At 41.5% G+C, this 22,234-nt stretch overlaps 1 protein-coding gene across 1 annotated transcript in view; it reads right to left on the minus strand.

The window, feature by feature from the left end:
* MYH13 (myosin heavy chain 13) overlaps nucleotides 1-8,168 on the minus strand; it is a 69,249-nt gene extending 61,081 nt beyond the window's left edge. The window contains exons 1-3 of the mRNA XM_039476794.2: nucleotides 8,141-8,168; nucleotides 6,361-6,411; nucleotides 942-1,160 (exon numbers count right to left, since the gene is read on the minus strand). Coding sequence (XP_039332728.1) covers nucleotides 942-1,148 — 207 coding nt within the window. The 5' untranslated portion in view covers nucleotides 1,149-1,160; nucleotides 6,361-6,411; nucleotides 8,141-8,168. The remainder of the gene's footprint in view (nucleotides 1-941; nucleotides 1,161-6,360; nucleotides 6,412-8,140) is intronic.
* Between the last annotated feature and the right edge of the window lie 14,066 nt (nucleotides 8,169-22,234).

The raw sequence follows: 22,234 nt of genomic DNA on the forward strand, positions 1-22,234 counted from the left end.
TGCCGGATTTTGTTTTCCAAAAGCCCAAGTCCTTAGAAAAACTTTGAGGTTTTGCAGAAAAGGTAAAAGGAAGGAGATTCATTGGTATAGACCACATTTTTTGAGGAAGGGAGGCCCTTCCACTCTACCACCCCAGACTAGAAAAAGACAGAAATTCAAGGTAGCCAAAAGGGAGGTAGAAAAGTCTATGTATCCTGAACCTCTAAGGACTGGGAATTGTTTCCTAATAGATCCTCTAGGGAGGCTGCGAGTCCCCAGTGTGGTGCTGCGTAAGTTCTGAAAGCGTGACACATCCCTGAGGTGGTGGTAGGGGCATCCCAAGAGTGACAGAAAAAAAGTTTTCCCAGCCCACTGAAAAGGGGCTGAAATCAGAGGTTAAGTTTAATAACAAAAAGTAAAAGCAAGGCCTGTCTCGTATGCCTGAGTTTGTGAAATGAGATTCATACCTGCCATATACATCTTTGGGAAACTTTAGGAAAGCAGGTGCTGAGATATGCTTATATTTGCAAAACGATCAACACTGTGACCTAAATCAGGTGGATGTCCAGTAAGTACATGGTAATTCTCCACATTAACCAAGTCAATGGCTCCTGAGCTTCCTCTGTAGGAACCACTCTGCAGCCCAGAGAGGAATGATTGGTCACCCCATCCAGTATCAACCTCTTCCTTAAATAGCCCAACCTTTTCTGCCTTCACCTGCTGCTTTTCTCTAAAGCAAACACCACAAAACCCCTTAAAGCCCACGTCCTTGGAGAAGGAAAGAGGCAAGAGTGAAGACACATGCAATGGTAGCTTTCACTTGCTACTTCACCACAGAACAGATAAACTAAGTTTTGTTCTATCTTCAGATTCCAAAGGACCAGCATGCAATTTCTGATATTCTACTGCAAAGAAAAATGAGCATGCTCCTATGATCAAAGACATCTGGAATCAACACTCACCCGGTCATCATCGAGAGTCTTGACTGTGACTTTGTCGTTTTCCCTACTCTGGATCATGCCTTTCACATACATTTCCTTATCATCCACTACAAAGCAGGCTTTCTTGGAATCGAACGGCCGATTTTGAGCCTCAATTCTCTCCTTCTCTGGTTTCCGCAGATAGGGAGCTGCTTCCCCAAAAATGGCCATTTCTGCATCAGAGCTCATGACTGCAGAGGGCTGGGAATACCAGAGGGACTGCTGAGTCTTGTGCTCGGGTGATGACTGAATCTGCAGGGCCCCTACCCAGTATTCCATTCAACAGGGGATCAGATTCAAAGGCTCCTAGATTGAACGTAGGTCCTGAGGGATTGATGGCCAGGTCTAGGAACTTAAAAGTGTGCAAATGGGAATAAGCTAAAGGGGATATTATATTATAACGACAAAGTATGAAGGCTTTTTTTCAATCTTGTGAGTGTCAATTTTGGGAATATTTTAGTTTAGCCCTATGTATGCATTGCTGAACCAATTAGAGGCCAATTAGAGTAGAGCCAAGGTGAACCCAATGAAAGAGGCTTTAGGAAACACTTTCTAAATCACTCATCGAGTTTGAGCCTGTGACCTCAGTGTCCCAGTGTGGAGATTCCTTAAGGATCTAGAAGTAGAAATACCGTTTGACCCAGCAATTCCATTACTGGGTATATGCCCAAAGGATTATAAATCATTCTATCATAAAGACACATGCACATGCATTTTTATTGTGGCACTGTTCACGATAACAAAGACTTGGAACCAACCCAAATGGCCATCAGTGATAGACTGGATAAAGAAAAGATGGCACATATACACCATGGAATACTACACAGCCATAAGAAAAGATGAGTTCATGTCCTTTGCAGGGACATGGATAAAGCTGGAAACCATCATTCTCAGCAAACTGACACAAGAAGAGAAAACCAAACATCACATGTTCTCACCCATAAGTGGGTGTTGAACAATAAGAACACATGGACACAGGGAGGGAAACATCACACACTGGGGCCTGTCACAGGGGAGGGGGAGTAGGGGAGGGATAGCAAGGGGTAAAGTGATGGGGAGGGATAGCATTAGGAGAAATAACTAATGTAGATAATGGGGTGATGGGTGCAGCAAACCATCATGGCACGTGTATAACTATGTAACAAACCTGCACACTCTGCACATGTGCCCCAGAACTTAGAGCATAAAAAAGAATATTTAAAAATCATCACTGGAATGCTGAAAATTCTTAACAGACATTTCGTTTAACCCTGTGAATAGTAAATGACTTGAACATGAAGATTTGTCACATTTGTTTAAATAACAAGATGATAGGAGGCAAAATGGCTCAGGGTGATGGTCCCAAACTTTTTTTTTTTTTTTGAGGTGGAGTCTAGCTCTGTCACCAGGCTGGAGTGCAGTAGTGTGATCTTGGGTCACTGAAACTTCTGCCTCCTGGGGTTCAAACAATTCTACCTAAGGCTCCTGAGTAGCTGGAATTACCAGCACATGCCGCCACGCCCAGCTAATTTTTGTATTTTTAGTAGAGATGGAATTTCACCATGTTGGGCAGGATGATCAGAAATGATAATGTTCTGATTTTCCCAGACCTACTGATCTCGTGATTCGCCAACCTCAGCCTCCCAAAGTGCTGGGACTACAGGCATGAGCCACCACTCCTGGCCAATGGTCCCTAACTTAAACATGCATGGAATCCCCCAAAGGGCTTGTGAAAGCACAGATTACAGGCCCCATCCCCACAGTTTCTGATTCAGTAGGTCTGATATAGGGGCTAAAAATGGGCATTTCTAGCAAGTTCCCACGTGATGCAGATGTTGCTGATCCGGAGACCACACTGAGGATGGCTGGCATAGTGCCTTCCTGTTCCCAGAGTGGTCCTTGAAATGTAGCAGCCTCATGCAGGAGTTCATGAAGAAATGCGGAATTTCAGACCCACCCAAGATAATGGAATCAGCACCTGCTTTTTTTTTTTTTTTTGAGACAGGGTTTCACTCTTGTTACCCAGGCTGGAGTGCAATGGTGCAATCTCGGCTCACCACAACCTCCACCTCCTGGGTTCAGGCAATTCTCCTGCCTCAGCCTCCCGAGTAGCTGGGACTACAGGCACGCTCTACCATGCCCAGCTAATTTTTGTATTTTTAGTAGAGACGGGGTTTCACCATGTTGACCAGAATGGTCTTGATCTCTTGACCTCGTGATCCACCCGCCTTGGCCTCCCAAAGTGCTAGGATTATAGGCACGAGCCACCGCGCCTGGCCAGCACCTGCTTTTTAACAAGAGCCCCAGGTAATCCCTATGCCTAGAAGATGAGTAGGTACTGGGCCTCTAAACTCTAAACACTGTCTCTAAACTTTGTGCATAGCAGTGTCAGGGTGAGACAAACACTGATTGGTTAGATTAATACCCACCTTAGAACTCGTTGCATGGGTGTGTGTGTGTGTGTGTGTGTGTGTGTGTGTGTGTGTGTGTGTAGGGGGCATAAGTCTCTTATCCCTTGTATTACTTTCTCCCAAACTATCTCCCTTTGCTGGCCTTTCTTGCCCCTCTCTTTATGTACTTTTTCCTTCTTTTATGTAATGTATCGTCCCTACTTAGAATGCAGGAAATTCACCTTAAAGTCCTAGCACTGATCAAACCACTTCACCTCTCTGGGCTGCAGCCTCTTCTCATTTAGAACAGAGAAGCCAGCCCAGCTCCTGTCTAAGGTTCCTGCAAGTCCTGGGTGGACTGTTCCTTCTCTCTGCATTTGCTTCCCCCACTCCTCCTCTGGACCTCTTTCCTCTACTCCATTACCTGGTTTCCTCAAGTACTTTTCCTCTTCCTTTCCCTTCTCTCCTCTTTTCCTTCCCACTCAATTCTGTGACATAAAATAGAGTTAAGTCACACACACACACACACCCCACAAACAGCTTTCCATATCTCCTAAGAAATACATCATATTGACCGGGCACTGTGGCACACACCTGTAATTCCAGCACTTTGGGACACCAAGGTGACAGGTGTCAAGAGATTGAGACCATCCTAGCCAACATGGTGAAACCCAGTCTCTATTAAAAATGCAAAAGATTAGCCGGACGTGGTGGCGCGCACCTATAGTCCCAGCTACTAGGGAGGCTGAGGCAGGAGAATTGCTTGAACCTGGGAGGCAGAGGTTGCAGTGGGCTGAGATTGTACCACTGCACTCCAGCCTGGTGACAGACCAAGACTCTGTCTTTAAAAAAAAAAAAAAAAAAAAAAAAAGAAGCCGGGTGCGGTGGCTCAAGCCTGTAATCCCAGCACTTTGGGAAGCCGAGGCGGGTGGATCACGAGGTCGAGAGATCGAGACCATCCTGGTCAACATGGTGAAACCCCGTCTCTACTAAAAGTGCAAAAAATTAGCTGGGCATGGTGGCACGTGCCTGTAATCCCAGCTACTCAGGAGGCTGAGGCAGGAGAATTGCCTGAGCCCAGGAGGCGGAGGTTGCGGTGAGCCGAGATCGCGCCATTGCACTCCAGCCTGGGTAACAAGGGCGAAACTCCGTCTCAAAAAAAAAAAAAAAAAAAATTAAAAAATACATTGCATTTTTCATATTTTTTGAATACAGTCTTTTATGTCCTCTTTTTGTAGTGGGAAAGTTGGACATGTTATAATTCTCTCCCCCATCTTAGCCTTTATGAACTTGCTGTCTTCATTAGTAAATGGTCATTGTTTAAATATCCCTTCCTGTGATTCTGTGAGGTTCTGTCTAAACAGAAAGAAAAGCATCTGCTTCCTGCTGGGCCTTATTCAGATAAGCTGCATTGTAGTTTTTCTTTGGCCAGTGGCTCTGCTGAACCATCTGTGGATTCATGTTAAGTTCTCACAGTAAGGGACCGGAATTCAAATGTGGCACCCACAAATAAGGCTCTTGGCCTGCATTAATTGGTTTAGAGTCTCTCAGTTACTACCTGGAGCATGAGTAATTCATCCACATTGCTTTTCTCCTTCATTTCTTTGAAGATAGTCGCTAGTATAATGGCTTAAGTGGATTTTACTACAGCAGTGGTTCTTAAACTTTGTGGTTGTACGACTCCTTCACACTCTTTTTTTTTTTTTTTTTTTTTTGAGACAGAGTCTTGCTCTGGCACCAGGCTGGAGTGCAGTGGCACGATCTCGGCTCACGGTAACCTCTGCCTCCTGGTTTCAAGAGATTCTCCTGCCTCAGCCTCCCGAGTACCTGGAACTACATGCTAAGCAGCCTCAGCTTCCTTTGCTTCTTCTATGTAGTGCTTCTGAATCCCTTACCATCTCGGTCACTCCTCTCTGAACCCACTCCTGTTAATCTCTTAAAGTGTGACATCCAAACCACATGTCACCCTCCACTGGAGTGTGCCCTCACCCCTCTTGACCTAGGTGTCATGCCTGAGGTGGTGATTGCCTGTTGGCAGCCACGTTTCACACTGCTGACGCACCAGTCCGTGTCGAGCAAAGCCCCTCAATCCTCTGGTTGCATGCAGTTGCTAAGTCAGACCTTCTCTCTGTATTTATGCAACTGTGAGTTGGGACCCAAGGGAAAACCATTCATTTTTGACTGATAAACTTCACCTGTTAGATCTGACCCAAGTCTCTAGGCATGACTCATGCTGCTCACTGAGCGCCCCCCTCAAGAGTTCCCTTAATTAGCTCCTTCTGCGTTCCAAGAGCAGGACCTGTTTCCACCGTTGCATAGCTGTGCCCCTTCAACCACCTCCTCTGTTCCCGTCTTTAAGGGTTTTCTCATTGAGACAACCATCCCCGCCTGCCTAATCTCCATCACCCGCTTCTGAAGCTCCTAGCTTTCTGTTTGTCCTCAGTGCACCATGACACTACTCTCAACTTTGATTCCTCTCCAGGGAATTTCACCACGACTGTGTCTTGTCAGCAATGATGTGGTCATGACTCAATGACACCTTGGCTTTGTTGGTCCCAATCTATCTAGAATTACCTCTAACAAACACACATTTTAAGGGGAGAGGGTTTTTATTACCACACTGGGCATGGGACTGAACTGATCCCTCCTCGTTGTGTGAGGGAAGTGCAGCCGTATGGATTCAGGGGTGCAGACTTTAAGGAGCAGCAAAGTCAGCCTGTGTGTAAAGACTGCATCTGGACTCTACAAAATTCATGTTCTGAGCCAACTAATTACTATTTATTGACCTGGAGCTTGTATCTCAAAATTCTGCATTATATTTTGTACATTTTGGTATAATGAGCAAACATGAGAAGCCAATTCTTTCCTTGACAAAACCTGTATGTATTTTAAAATCTACCTTTAAGAATAGTTATTGGTTTCAAATTCATCAATTTCATCTTCTTATGAGTGCGGCAAGAATGAGAACGTGTAAAACAACGTTTGCTGATTTCAATGATTGCATTCATGATCCAGTTGAAAACAACTCTTACCTTCTTGGCTCCCGAGTGACAGTCAGTGTCCTTCAGGAATAAAGCGTCTTCCTGGGGATAATTTGAGAAACAAAAAACAAACCAAAAAAATCCCCAAATGATCTATCAAGATTTTAAATAAATATAGAAACTATGTTTGTTCCAGTTTATCTACCTTAAATAGATACACAGTAGATGGTGTGGAATGAAATAAATTTGCCATTTTGACTTTTTACTCTTGGTTAAAATTATTATTCTTTAAACAGTTGGTTAATTACAACATTTAATTAATACTCGCTTGAGAAACATCTGTGTCTATAATGTACTGCGTCAGCTCCTTCAGGGGATATGAAAAATAAAGTACAGTATCTGCCTACAGGAATGCAAAAGTTAGTAAGGGATAAGAGAACGCTCAGATAAGTCTTTGAACAAGATTAAGACACATTTTTAAAGTCTAAACAAAGTACTATGGGAACTCAGAGAAATTGCTTCTGACTGGAGTGCTGTGAGGGGTCAGGGAAGAAAGAAAGCAGGGAAAGGAATGTTCCAGATTGCAAACAACTTGGATGCTTAGGGGCAGTTCCCTTTTTTTTTTTTATTGGAGAAAAGTTATAAATTGTGGACAAAGACTTCTTTATTCTCTTAAAGGTTCTAGATTCCTCCTGGAGATGATGAAGTTAGGGCAGCTGAAAACTCACCTGGGACTAAGGATTCTCAGCCCTAGGAGTTTACAAATGACGTGGTTATCTCAAGGAGGCATAAGTGTCTGAAAAATTTTCAATATCAAATGTAATCTAAGCAAACTTCCCATTTACCATACAGTGCTTTTATGGAGCCAGGGGAACATTTCATGAAGTCCCATTTAGGCAGGAACAGACATTTAGGACTTGCTTTACTGTTCTGGTTGCCTCCTTTCTCCGCCTTTAATGCATCTTGAACAATCTTCAGCGATATCCTAAAATTCTCACAAATTTCTTCTAAAAAATTAAAGTATTACATACTATATTCTGAATCCTCAATTAAAAAAATAAAATATGGAGGCAGAGCTACAGAATTCTAGTATCAGTTCTGGTTAAGTAGCTGTTGTGATTTCTTTGGGCGCCTGTTTCCCTCTGTAAAATGAATCAGTTACACGAGAAAATCTCCAAGGTTCCTTTCAGCCCTATGAATCTGTAACAGAAAGTTCTCCAGTAGACATGGTGGCCTGAATTCAAAGCATCACAAGTCCTCCTGAAGGATGCTATTGAACTGTCAGACACAATCCAGTCCCAAGTCCATAAGGCATGTCATGTAAGACCAGTCTGCAAACCAGTCCATTCAAATCAGCCTATGACCATTCTAAGATGGTTAAGATGCTTGGGATTATTTCTCCCCACAGCCATTTTTCAGAAATCCTGACATGGGAAACCAATTAAAAACCATAAACATTTCAAATAATAGCTTAAGCAATCACAGAAGAGATACCACAAGTTACCATGTTAATTTGCTAACTGAACAGTATAACATTGACCTAAATAGTCAGAGGAGGTATTACGCATTATACTCAGTTTTGTTTGGCAGGTGAATATTTTTTATCTTGTAATTGTTTATACTCTTTTCTTTTCACCCCTTGTAAAAGCTTCTTGAAATGTAATTGTCTTGTCTTTCCATCTTGTCTCCAACACTGCCCTCAACACAAGACCTTACACTTAGTAGGCCCTCAGTAAAGTCTACTTTGCTGCCTCCCTGCCTGGACTGGTAACCTGATCAGGTGCAACGAGAGCTATGTGAAGCAAAAAAGTGGGCACTTGTGAGCACTTACCTAGAGATGCTGCGGTCACAGCAATTTCGGGAGTGTGGCCCCCAGGTCTCTTTATACTCCCAAATCTGCCAGCCCAGCACTCTAACTTGGCTATATTTGGGGGATCACCATTTACTTGTTAGATGAAAATGCGTTGTAGCCCTGATCTCTCACTCTTGTTAAGTTACTTGGATAAATGACCAGCGGAGGCTGTATAATGCCAAGTCAGCTGTGTGGGGATTTTGACGCTGGACACAGATCTTTGAGACTTAGAGAGTCCTAGGGGCTGAGTGGAACTGGAGCAGAGTATGCTAAGAAGGTCACTGAAGGGCAGAATGACAGGATGCTTTGTCAAGCAATGGGTGGTCAATAGTGTGGGCAGTAAGTACACCCCATTTACCTGGCACTGGTATGGGATGGTATGCTCCTTGTCTCAGAAATCTCTGGAAATTTAAGGTTGACCTTTTAATACATCCAGTCTTATTTATATATGCGTTTGTTTAAAAATCTGTTGGAAGAAAATCTTTCCAAAATGTATTGTACATCATCCTGCTCTGTATAACCAACTATCTTGAATCAAATTTCAGCTTTTCTTGATCACTCTGGGGTTCTGGGAGATGATATAATAAAGTCTTCAAGTATCTTAGGTTCTTCGTGGGTTATGCCTGCACTAATTGTTCCTGCTGTAAATTTTTGTGTCCACATTTATTTATTTATTTATTTATGGAGACAGAGTCTTGCTCTGTTGTCTAGGCTGGAGTGCAGTGGTGTGATCTTGGCTCACTGCAACCTCCGTTTCCCGGGATCAAGCAATTCTCCTGTCTCAGCCTCCCGAGCAGCTGGGATTACAGGTACGTGCCACCATGCCCGGCTAATTTTTGTATTTTTAGTAGAGATGGAGTTTCACCATGTTGGCCAGGCTAATCTCTAACTCCTCACCTCAGGTGATCCTCCTGTCTCAGCCTTCCAAAATGCTGGGATTACAAGCGTGAGCCACCATATCCTTACTTTTTAGATTTTATATCTTTGCCTTCGTGGCCAGCTCTCAGGTGTAATTTCTTTCTGTGGTAAGTTTGTCTTTACTAGCCTGATTTTGTGTTACCGATTGGGAAAGAGATTACAAAATTAATATCAGGCTAAAGTAAGAGTAAATAAGTTCTGAATGCAGCTCTAGTGGATTCTAATGAAAATATGTGGCCTTTGTGACAATTCTTATGGTTACTTTGGGACTTTTTTTTTTTTTATAACATACAAGTGATGTTTGACTATATAGGGACAACTGTACATGTAGAATTCAGAGCCATTTACTGCAATACAGTATGATCTGTTTAGATTATATATAATCAGTGTTTGCTGAATCAAAGGTTCCTTAATCATTCTCCAGTGGGTAGAATTTCCTGTAGGTGGGACATTTCCAAAGACAGTTTGCATTAATCAAGATGATTTTGTGAGCAGAGTAGGAGTAGGTAGAGATAGGACCTTCACAAGGTATTTTCTAAAGTAGATTTGACAGAATGCAGATTGGGAGGGTAACTTTGAAATAAGTGTCTCTGTGGTTGAATGAGTGTAAGAAATGTTAAACTCTATTCCCTCCTGTTAGACATTCATGAAAAATATTAGCATATTAAGGGATGTGAGAAGCCTTTCAGTAAAGAAATATGAATACCTTTTTTTAAGACCTGGAACTTCCCTAGGTGATTTGATGTTGGAACACCAACTTATTTATTTCCTGTTCCAGAAAACAAGAGAGGAAGGCTGAAGGACATAATCCATAACAAAGTTCTGGCTCAGAAGAAAGCAACAGAGAGCGATCAGGTGTAAGCACAGTTGCTTTTATTCAAGGTGCAGCCTTTTGCATGTAGAAGATGCTTAGTAAATGTTCATTCTGGTGAATAAATGAATCAAAATGATTCACAGGGGAGTCATCTAATTCATGTGTTGAAAGGTCTGAAGTGATAAGAAAAGAATGGAATCAGACTCTGAGTTTCACTTAATGGTAATAGTTAAGACTTAAGAACTAGGTCAGGTGTGGGGGCTTACATGTGTAATCCCAGCACTTTGGGGGGTCGAGCTGGTGGATCAGTTGAGGTCAATAGTATGACACCAGCTTGGCCAACATGGTGAAACCCCATCTCTACTAAAAATACTAAAAAAAATTAGCCTGGTGTGGTGGTGTACACCTGTAATCCCAGCTACTTGGGAGACTGAGGCATGAGAATCACTTGAACCCAGGAGGTGGAGGTTGTAGTGAGCCAAGATGGCGCCATTGCACTCCAGTCTGGGCAACAGAGAGAGACTCCATCTCAAAAATAAGTAAGTAAATAAATAAATAAAATAAAAGACACTTAAGAACTCACCACATGACCACATGCCAGGCTTCATCCACACCAATTCATTGATGCTTTATAATAGTCCTGTGAGGTAGGTGCTGATATCATTCCCATTAAACAACTACTGAGAGTTTAAGCAATGTGTCCAAAGCCATACAACTAGTCAGCAGCTGAAATGAGTTTCAAATGCTCTCTGGCTCTAGAATCTACGCCTATAACCTCTCGTTTTTGGAAGTGCAGCATATTTGAGTGCCTCCTTGGTCTAAGACTTTGTGCTGGGAATGGGGAAGAGGGGTATGAGCTAAGATCACTGCCCTAAAAGAGTGGACAACAGAGATGGGCAGAGAAGTGCATAGACATGAAAATGATAAATCACTTTGCTAAGATTAAGTTATCCTAAACTGATTGGATTGTGGACAGTGGATTCGATGTATATACAAGGTATTTGAAAACCATAGTGTGTTGTAGATAAAATATTAGCAGAATTGTTATAATAATTATTAATAACAATGTTTTATTTATTTTGAAGGAGGGAAGAGATGGGTGAGTAGTGACTGTGTAGATAATGATAATCTTTTAGTACTTTTCAGTTTACATGATAATTTTATATATTTTATTATGTTTATTTTTCTCTGCAAGCCTGAGTGATTTATATGATTCATATTATTACTATTTCCACTGTCTAAATAGGGAAACTGAGGCCTACCAGTGTACGGGATTGGCTAAAAGGCCCCTGGCTAGTAGGCAATTGAACCAGAACTGAAATCCAGGGTTTCTGATTCCAAAGCCATGCCTTTACCTCTATCCTCTCCTGTCTCTTAAAGGAGGCAGACTTTTATCTGGGTGAGGGGGGCAGGAAAGAGGTTCTAGGCTTGGGGAGCTGAGGGCTCATGGCTTGGAAACAAGTCTTCTCAGGACATTTTGGGAAGGTCAACTGGGAGAGCCAGGCCACAGCACAGGACTGGGGTGGGGCCGGGGCTAATACAGAGGTGAAGGCAGAAGTGGGCTGTGCTTGTCTGTGATAGATTTTCAGTGCCCAGGGATGGAGTCAGGCATTATTCTGAGATCACTCGGAAGCCTTTTGAGGTTCGTGAGCAGGAAAGTGAGATCACACACACACACACACACACACACACACACACACACACGTATACACACATGTACACATACATGTACACACACGTGTACACACACACACATATGTATTTGAAGATGAGTCTAGAACTGGTGATATGATGCAGTGATGACAAGAGAACCTGGAGGCCCAGAAGCCCTTTGTGACTATTGAAAACATCTTGGTGTAAAACTTCCCTAGATGATTAGATAGGTTCTGATGGTTTGTGGGGGCAGGCAGGCTGGTAGATGCTTCGGGTTTAGCCCTCAATGCCCCTGAGCTTTCAGGTCTGTAGTAAAATGTTCCACAGCAGCACAGGGCAGCTTTCATAGCGGTTGTTCCCTGGTCACTCTGAGTACATCATGCAGAGTCAGGGAGAAGAGCATGGCGTGGGCTTCTTGTTTTTCTTCTACACTGTTCGATTTAGGCACAGCAGGAACAGTGAAATTTCAAACCCCAGGTGGTAAAAGGAGTGCGTATTAGGGGCCAGGTGTGGTGGTTCACATCCGTAATCACAGCATTTTGGGAGACTAAGGCAGGTGGGTCATTTGAGGTCAGGAGCTCAATATCAGCTTGGCCAACATGGTAGAACCCCATCTCTACTAAAAATACAAAAATTAGCTGGAGATGGTGGTGGTTACCTGTAATCCCAGCTACTTGGGAGGCTTAGGCAGGAGAATTGTTTGAACCTGGGAAGCAGAGGCTGTAGTGAGGTGAGCTCGCACCATTGCATTCCAGCCTGGGTGGCAGAGTGAGACTCCATCTCAAAAAAAAAAAAAGTGTGTATTAGGGCCCATTTAAGATATTGTGGGTTCTAGACTTATTTTTTTGAGACCCTACCCCATATTATATCAATATATTAAAATCTACTCAATTTATATTAATATCCACTTACACTGAATATAAAAAATAATCATGGTTAAGTCATCGTAGTTAAGTATTTGCAGAAAAAAAATTTTTAAATCATGGTGCAAAATGAAGTAGGCCTCAATTACAGAGAATAAAAATGAGGTTCAAAAGGAAAGAGAGAAAACTCAAGAGATCCCCTAAAGGCAGGACCCAAAGGAGTTTGCTGACTGCTGAGTTTGAGGGGTGAGCAGTTGTCAAAGGATCCTGCCTGTCATTCAGCCCTCATTTCAGCCTGGACTCTAGGGCCATGGTGCCAGCCCAGAGGAGACACTTAAGTGGAGAAAGATGAGTTTCGATTTTGGACATATTGAGGGTGAGATGATGTGGCAGAGATAAGATTTCAAAGTTTAAAGGAGATGTCAAGGCTAAGGATGTGGTTCTGAGTGTTGGGAGATATTGTTTGTACGGAGGTGATAGTCGAAACTATTGTGAAAATTGAGCACTCACTCACAGGAAGGCTAGGTGTTGCGGACATGGGAAGAAGAAATGAAGAAAAAGAGAAAAAAGTAAATAAAAATCGGCCAAGTATGGTGGCTCATGCCTGTGGTGGCTCATGCCTGTAATCCCAGCACTTTGGGAGGCTGAGGCAGGTGGATCACAAGGTCAAGAGATCAAGACCATCCTGGCCAACATGGTAAAACCCCGTCTCTGCTAAAAATCAAAAAATTAGCTGGGTGTCGTGATGCACTCCTGTAGTCCCAGCTACTTGGTAGGCTGTAGCAGGAGAATGGCTTGAACCCGGGAGGCGGAGGTTGCAGTAAGCCGAGATTGCGCCACTCCACTCTAGCCTGGCGACAGAGCGGGACTCCGTCTCAAAAATAAATAAATAAACAATTAAATAAAATATAAATAAAAAATCAGACCAGGCATGGTGGCTCACGCCTGTAATCCCAGTACTTTGGGAGGTCGAGGCGGGTGGATCACAAGGTCAAGAGATCGAGACCATCCTGGCCAACATGGTGAAACCCCGTCTCTATTAAAAATACAAAAATTAGCTGGGCGTAGTGGCATGCGCCTGTAGTCCCAGCTACTCGTGAGGCTGAGACAGGAGAATTGCTTGAAATCTGGAGGCAGAGGTTGCAGTGAGCCGAGATCACACCACTGCATTCCAGCCTGGCACTTGGTGACAGAGTCAGACTCTGTCTCAATAAATAAATAAATAAATAAATAAATAAATAAATAAATAAATAAAGTTCACTCTGCAAGTAAGCAAATATCAAGTGAGAAGCAGTAACGTCTTGCTGGAGTCAGAAGACTTGAGAGAGTCCCCAGCTTACTTCTGCCATTTATGGACTGGAGTGAACCCCCTTCCTTCTCTTAGCAACTCTGGAGTCTTTTCCCTTCAGCTGCAATGAAATTTTTTCTGTTTCTGCCCAAGTCATGAGAATGATGTGGGGACATAATCAAATACTGTCTATGCCATCTTGATGTGGCTAGCTCTGTGGGCACTCTGCTTCTAGCCTGTGCCAAACTGTATATGTTTATCTCCCCCCAACCTGACCTGGTCTCAGCATATAATCCACCATCACCAAAAATCTAAATGAGCAATGCAGAATTTACTGAAGATTCTGAGAATAAATTACCCATTTCCATCAGCAATATCTGTTCTTTACAGATAGTAAAGTCCATTTTCAAAGTCCATTTTTCTTTACACTGATCCTGGATGTCTTTTCCTTTCTTCCCCCCAATAATTTCTCTGCACCCCTAGGATACTCAGTTGTTCCTCTATCATGTGGAATCATTTAGCTCTGCCATAGACATGCATTTCTATGCACCTGGTTACTCAGCAACTTAAAAGTCATCAAGAAGACCACTTTCATCTTTAGAAACAAGTTTGGTAATCGCCTATTTTCACTCTCATAGGCTCTTTTTCAGGGAGAAAGGGGCTCATCTTTTTCTTTTTTTTTACAGCTGTATTGAGGCATAATTGATATACAATACACAATTTGATGAGTTTGGACATATGCATGTACTATAATCAAGGTGATAGTCATATCCATCACCTCTGAGAGATTCCTTGTGTTGGGGGTTTCATCATCTCTATTTCATCACTATGCCCCCAAGGCCACAGCTCCCACCCCACACTGTCAGCCCACCTCTCTCCAATCTGAGAGGAGTTCTGTGGCTGGAAATTTGCTTCAGGCTTATTATAAAATCATTTTGTCTATTCTAAAGTGAAGGTAACTTTATTATTAGTGTCAAAGTCAGTGAAGGGAGGTGATGTTTTCAAGAGAGAGGATATCATGAAGAGCAGTACAGAGAAGCTGGAGAAAGAGAGGACCAGGAGCAGGGCATTGGATTGGCCAGGGAGGTGATCCTGACAGCAATGTCAGCAGGATGGTGGGGGTGGCAGCAAGGGATTAAGGAATGAGCAGGTGTTAAGAAGGGGGAAAAAGTTTTTCTGATTTTCCTAGGGACAAATCTCTTCACAAATCACTATTTAAGATGCATTCAGAGGAAATGTCAATGTGGATAGCGAAGTGGGAAGAAGAAGGCAGTAGCAAGGCCAAATAAGACTAGGAAAATAAGTGTGATTGAGGTCACTCCTCAGAAGGCTACTTGAGAAGAAAGGGCAATTAATTGTGCTAATAGTGGGATCATACCTTACCCCTCACAGCTCAGGCTATCTCAGAGCTTATGTAACAGATGAAATTTCAAAAAGCAGCAGGAAGTTTTCCAGCTAGGAACAGAAATTTCTGGGTGAAAGTCATAGGGCAGGCACATTGGTGAATGACACCCATTTGTATTTGAAGTGCCTAACTAAAGATTTGAATGACAATCTAGATTCTGGAACTAAAGGAGGCTTTGAATACTTTCTAAAGTGACTCCTACCTTACAAAATCAGAAACTGAGGTTCTGTTCAGGTTTGCTAATTCATGCCAAGCATAAAATTAGACCCCTCTCCATTCTACTCTCAAATTCAACAGAGCAAATGTAGAACTCTTTCAAATAGAATATATCAACTTTTTCACTGCTGGTATTTATATACTGAAAACGTGCAAAGCAAAATGTTCATAAGGAGTTATCAAAAGCATTATTTAAATTGATTATTAAATGTCAATGAGAAGAAGGACTTATCACAGTTTTATGCGTGGGAAAAGTGAGGCTTGGTGAGGTTAAGTGACTAATCATACGGCTAGTAAGTGGCAGAGTGAGAGCTAAAACAAACAGCTTTCGACTCCAAGTCCAGTTTGTATTTTCACTTGAAGACAGCTGCTTCTGGCTTTACAAGGTCCTGTAAGACACTAATGCTCTCAGAATTATACATGCTTCTCAGAATTACACAGAAACTAGACATCCTTCACTGAAAATAGCATGAAGAGATTGTGTGGATAACCTAAGAACATTGTGTTCAGAGAAGAAATCCTACCAGCTAGGTCTTTTCAGTAAACTGGAGACTTTCCAGCCTGGCTTCATAGCTTTGACTCATGTCTGTGAGAGTTAGGATATCCTGCTGTTTGCTTCCTACCTCCCCTTTTTGGGGTCTGTTTTCTGTGTTTTGATTACATCAGCTGCTTAAAATCTCATTAGAGCTAAGGAAAGAATGACTGGGTACTTTTAACTACCATTAAGGTCTTAAACAATGTACCCTAAAAAGAAAGTTACATCCTTTGTTGGACACAGTGAAAGTATGTATTTATATCATTAAAACCCACCTGATATTGCAGTAACTAAGAGTGGACCTTGACAATCAGAATGCGAAGTCTCAAATCCTGACTTCACTATTTAAGCTACCTGCATTTGGGCAAGTTACTTCACCTTTCTCAGCCTCAGTTTTCTCACCTGTAAAATGGGAACGATAACAATAACTCGGGGGTTCTTGTGGCAGTTCAGTGAATTAATGAATGCATGGCAGGGTGCTGTTTGGATGTGACATGACAGTTTGGGAAAGGAGAGAGTGGCTGAAGCTATGTCAGCAGAGGACCCTTTGATTTTGAAAAACATGAGCTTTCTCTTGCAAACGCACCAACCATTGTCAGTGGCGGAGGGCTTTGTGGAAGCCAAGTCAATGTCTTGTATGTAGTTCATGTCTTTCATGTTGCTGACTGGTGAGACCCACCAGCTGCCAAAGCCTGTTCATTGTCTTCTTAGTTCTCTCATCCCACCCACTATATATTACCATTTTTCTGTTTAGATTCATTCCTCCCCTAATAGCAGTAAAACAAAACAGGAAAGATAGGAGCCTGGAAACCTGAAGGTAGGTGACCAACCATACCAGTTTGTTTAGGGTTAAGGGAGTTCTTGAGACTTTCAGTTTTAAAACCAGGACTGTCTCAGGCAAGTGGAGATAAATTCCTCACTATACCTGACAGGTTGTTGCGGGGTATCATGGCAAATCCTCAAGCCTGACCAAGACAAGGCTAGATGGAATTAGTTTGAGATCTCCTAGAATAATCCAAGCTAGAATAATGACGAAATTCCCACCCGGAACTGTTAATTGCAAAGCTGTAATACATACACAGTGCTTAGCAGTGAGCTAGCAACATGGTGAACAGGCATTCATTCAGTAAACATTCATTGAAAGTTAACTATGTGCTGGGAGGATTTTAAGTACGGGAGAACAAAATAGACAAAGTCAGAAACAGATACATCGCTTAATGATAAATGTTCTGAAGAAAAGAAATGCAGGTTAAGGAAACAGTGGCTGTGCAGGGTCTAAACAGATTGAACAGGGAAAGTTTCTCTCAAGAGGTGATATTTGAGCAGACACCTAGTGAAGTAAATGAGTAAGCTGTGAAAACATCAAAGGGGGACAGTATTTCAGGCTGAGGAAACAAATGCAAAGGCTCTGGGAGGTGATGGGCCAGTGCGGCAGAGTGAACCAGTAGTACGGAATGAAGTGGCAGAGGCAGACAGGCGCCAGATGGTTTAGAGTCTTGGAAATTAAGGTAAGGACTTTGGGTTTCAAATGTTAGCTGCTGTTATAAAGGCTGTTTTGTTCCTCCTTATTTTGTGCTGAGCGTTGGATCTGTTATCTGCTCTTTCTCTACTAAGTATTGGTTCATTCTGTCCAACAAAATTATTGAATTCTGCTTTTCATTCAACAGATGGCTAATGAAGGCATTGTTCCAGGAACTCGAGAGAAAGTCTGTTTTCTCAACATCTTACGATCTAGTTGTGGGGAAGGAGGGAGTGGGTCAAAGTGCTGATAACGCGTCAAAAGATGGCAGCAGTGGGCTGGGCACGGTGACTCAGGCTTATAATCCCAGCACTTTGGGAGGTCGAGGTGGGTGAATCACCTAAGGTCTGGAATTCCAGACCAGTCCACTAACATGGAGAAACCCCGTCTCTACTATACAAAAATTAGCCAGGCATGGTGGCACGTGCCTGTAATCCCAGCTACTCAGGAGGCTGAGGCAGGAGAATTGCCTGAACCCGGTTGCGGTGAGCCGAGATCGTGCCATTGAACTCCAGCCTGGGTAACAAGAGCAAAACTCGATCTAAAAAACAAACAAACAAACAAACAAAACGGCGGGAGAGGAATAACTTCCGGTGTGCCCCAGGGCATCATGGGAGGGGTCAGTCTTCGGGAGGGAAAGGCCGGAAGTGATTCCCACCAGGACTGGGGCGGGCGTGGAGGCGATACTGGGACCTGGCCGGTAAGTGTGCGTTAGCGTTTGCGAGTGAGGAGGGCCTTGTTCGTCCTCGCGATTTATTTGCGCTGTGGGGTTCCGAAGAGTAGATGCGTGAAGGACCGTGTGGTGGGGAGGGAATGAAATTTGACTGTGGGGAGGGAATTCGAGGACAAGTTCCATGACTGAGCGGGCCAGACAGAAATTTAAAATTCGTGTTACCAAAAGCCCGTTTGAAGCTTTTCAGTGCATAACGTAGCCATCTTATGATGTTGTACACACATAACATTCTTATAGAAAGTCAAGTTCAGATACTAAAATCTGTGGTTGCCAGCTGAATTGTTTTTCCAAATGGTGGAAACAGTGATGATTTTGTTGCTCAGAAGGTGCTACTCCTCCCGTCCATGTTTTAAACGTAATTTCTCATAATTTGAGCCTTCACACTGCCCAGTACCTCAGTTTCCCCAAGAAAGCTACAAGTCATAGTTTCTGTGAGGAGCTGAGAAAATAGTCTGCCCTCTTGTGAAGGTCAGGCTATTGAAATCTAAGAGAAGGCCTGTTTTGGGTTTGTTCCCCAAGGGAGATGTTTTTCTCCTTCACCACGGAGAGGCTTTCTTTTTCCTTGCAGCCTCCGGAAGCAGCATCTTAGTGGCCTTGGAACTAGGAGGGAGGAATCAGGCTGGCAAATTCCATCCTTAAGCAAGGTTCTTTCCATCCGCCCACTGCTGATTCTTCAGCTTCTCGCTTTGGAAAATGTGACCGATGGAGTCTGCGGTGAAGGTTCCTAGGGACACTGATACGTGGAACATGTGCCCAAACCTCTGCCACAGCCAGGAGGCAGAATTTAAGTTTGCTTTCTGACAACTGCTGTGTGTCAGTCCTGGAATGTTAATCCTTAGAGCTTGGATGACAGGCAACAACTTTTAGCAGCTGTGCTAATGGTCTCATCCATCAAATGACCCTCTCTTCATCTTACTGTTGTCAGTTATATCCATGTCTTTGATGAGAAGTGGATATGAAATCTTAAGGGGCAGGTTACTTTTATTTTAAAAACACGAGCCTTTAAAAGAATTCCAAAAATAGTGCACACGTTGAAAAATATCAAACATCCTGAAGGAAAATTTTAAGTCATGCCTAAAATTTTAACATAGAAGTCATCTGTACCTAAATTTTGGTTTAAATCCTTTCACATTTTTCCCCCCATGTTTTTATGTATTCTTAAGCCCATACACAATGGGGATATCAGTCTGCAAGCACTATTTTGTATTCTGCTTTTAGAACATATTTTGAAAATTTTCTCATGATATTAACTATTCTTTTAGAGTATGATTTTTAATAGTTACATAGCTTTGAATATAACATAATTTATATAATAAAATTTCTATTGGGCATTTAGGATGCTCTAAGATTTTGTTCTTTAAAATATTCTGTTAAATTTACATGTACGTAAATACTTATGCATATCTTTAATTATTAAATGTATAGAATAGAGTTTCTGGGCCAAGACTAAAGATGGTTTTCAGTTTGCAATAGTGGAGTCCCTGTTATTGGACCTTTCACAGTAATGACATTGAATAGGAAAACAAGAAGTATTCACTAATGATCTTGTTGATCATTAAATGTTGTATATGTACAACAGTCGATTTAAGTTGAATGCAAAGTAAAATGAGAAATCTTGCAACAATTGCAGAATTTAGTGAAGTCAATGAAAGTAGTAAAAGAAATTGGCTTGAATTTTGCAAAGCCGTTGACCAGCATGGATTCAGCAGTGTTGAACTAATTAACAATTGAATAACTAAAAAGGGACGAAAATAATGACCCAATAGATGTTTCACGAGAGTGAATTCAGGATCAAAGGATTAGGAAGGCTCTTAAAAATATTGATGAAGTAATGCATTTTTGTGAAAAAGGATGTACTTTATTATTGTATTGCACAACTTAAAGGCTGTCATTTTATGTTATCACATACAATTGTGAGAAATCTCTCCGTTTTGTCCCAACTGCAACATTTATTCGTTCTTTGTTCTAAGAATAGCAGAGTTGCAGTTATGACCTAAATCTTACGAAATACAACAAAAAATAAATATATTCCAATATTTTTGGTTTTATTTTGAAAATCAAACACTAGTTCACAATTTACTCTGAAACTTTGGACCTCATTTTAATTTAAATTCACTTTTTTTTTTTCTTTTTTTTTGAGACGAAGTCTTGCTCTGGCACCAGGCTGAAGTGCAGAGGCACGATCTTTGCTCACTGTAACCTCTGCCTCCCAGGTTCAAGCAAGTCTCCTGCCTCTGCTTCCCAAGCAGCTGGGACTATAGGCATGCGCCATCATGCCCAGCTAATTTTTATATTTTTAGTAGAGACGGAGTTTCACCATGTTAGCCAGGATGGTTTCGATCTCTTGACCTCATGATCCACCCACCTCAGCCTCCCAAAGTGCTGGGATTATAGGCTTGAGCCACCGCACCAGGCCTAGATTCACTTTAAATGGTTGTTTTTCCAGATAGCATCATTTAGTATGCGGAAAATCTCAAGGAATCTACAAAAAACTTCAGAAATGGTGAGTTCAGTAAGGTTTCAAGATACAGGATAAACATAGAAGAAATCAATTGTTTTTCTGTATGCTAGCAGTGAAAACGTAGACAGCAAAATTGGAACTATAATGCCATTTACAGTCACTTAAAAAAAAGAAAAAAAAAAGTTACACATAAATCTAACAAAATATGTATAGGGCTTGTATGCTGAAAACTACCAAACACTGATTAAAGAAATCAGAGAAGATTTAAATAAATGAAACAAACTGTAGTCAAGAATTGGAAGACTCAACATGGTAAATATGTCCACACACTGTTAAACAGGCTTAGTGCAATTTTTGTGACAAAGTATAGCTCTGGCTTTAAAGTTTGGCATATAGTATTATAATTATTAGTTATTTTCCCAGAGTACTGTAATTGTAGTATTTCCCCTAATGCAGAATTTTAAATTTATGGAGGTATGATTGACATTTAAAACTGCACATTTTTAAAGTGCCTAATTTGATAGGTTTTGACACACATAGATGCCTGTGAAACCATCGTCTCAATCAAGATAATGAACATGTTCATTGACCCCCAAATTTCCTCTTGCCCTCTTGTAATCACCTTCACTCTTTCTTTGTGCCCCTACAGACCCTTCCCCTGTATCACTAGGCAACTGCTGGTCCACTTTCAATCACTATCGTTTTCATTTTCTAAAATTTTATATAAATAGAATCATGTAATACGTACTTTTTGGAGGGGCTCCTGCTTTCAATAAATGTAATTATCTTGAGATTCATCCATTTTTTGTGTTAAAAGTTTATTTTTATTGCTGAGTAGTGTTTCTTTGTATGGATATATTATGTTTACCCATTTATTTGTTGATGAATAGTTTAGTTCTTCTTTCTAGTTTTTGCCCCTATTACAAATAAATATGCTCTGAACATTTGTATCCAAGTCTTCATGTGGACATATGCTTTCATTTCTCTTTGGTAAATACCTAGGAATAGAATGACTAGATTGTATAGATACTTTCTTAACTTTTAAATAAGTTGCCAGACTGTTTTCCTAAGTCGTTGTACCATCTTACATTATGACTAGCAGATACGAGTGGTCCAGTTACTCTACGTCTTGGCCAACCCTTTGGTCTTTAGGCCCTGGTAGTAAGTGCGTTGTGGTATCTTACTGTGTTGTAATTGATATTTTTGTCATGGCTCATGATGTTGAATGTTTTTTCAGATGCCTTTTTATCATCTGTATGTTTAGTAAAATATTTTTCTAAACCTTTTGCCTTTTAAAGTATTAGGTTGTTTTCTTTTCATCGGATTTTTGGATTTGTTTATATATTCTGAATACAAGTATTTTTATCAGGGATATAAGTTATAAACACTTTCAGTCTGTGGCTTGTCTTTTCATTCTCTTTGTAACAGTGTTTTTCAAAGAGCAGAAGCTTTAAATTTTGATGGCATACAGTTGCTCAAATTTTTCTTTTGTGGCCTGTATCTTTGGTGTCATATCTAAGACATCTCTGTTTAAGCTGATGTCACAAAGATTTTTTCTTTTGTTTCTTTCTAAATATTCTTATGATTATAGTTTTGATTTCCTCTTTGATCCAAAATTTGGTTTGGGAGAGTATTTAAATTTTTTTTCTCTTTTTTGTTTTAAACTTT

This window comes from Saimiri boliviensis, chromosome 17 (assembly GCF_048565385.1).
Source record: "Saimiri boliviensis isolate mSaiBol1 chromosome 17, mSaiBol1.pri, whole genome shotgun sequence".
Lineage (NCBI taxonomy): Eukaryota > Metazoa > Chordata > Mammalia > Primates > Cebidae > Saimiri > Saimiri boliviensis.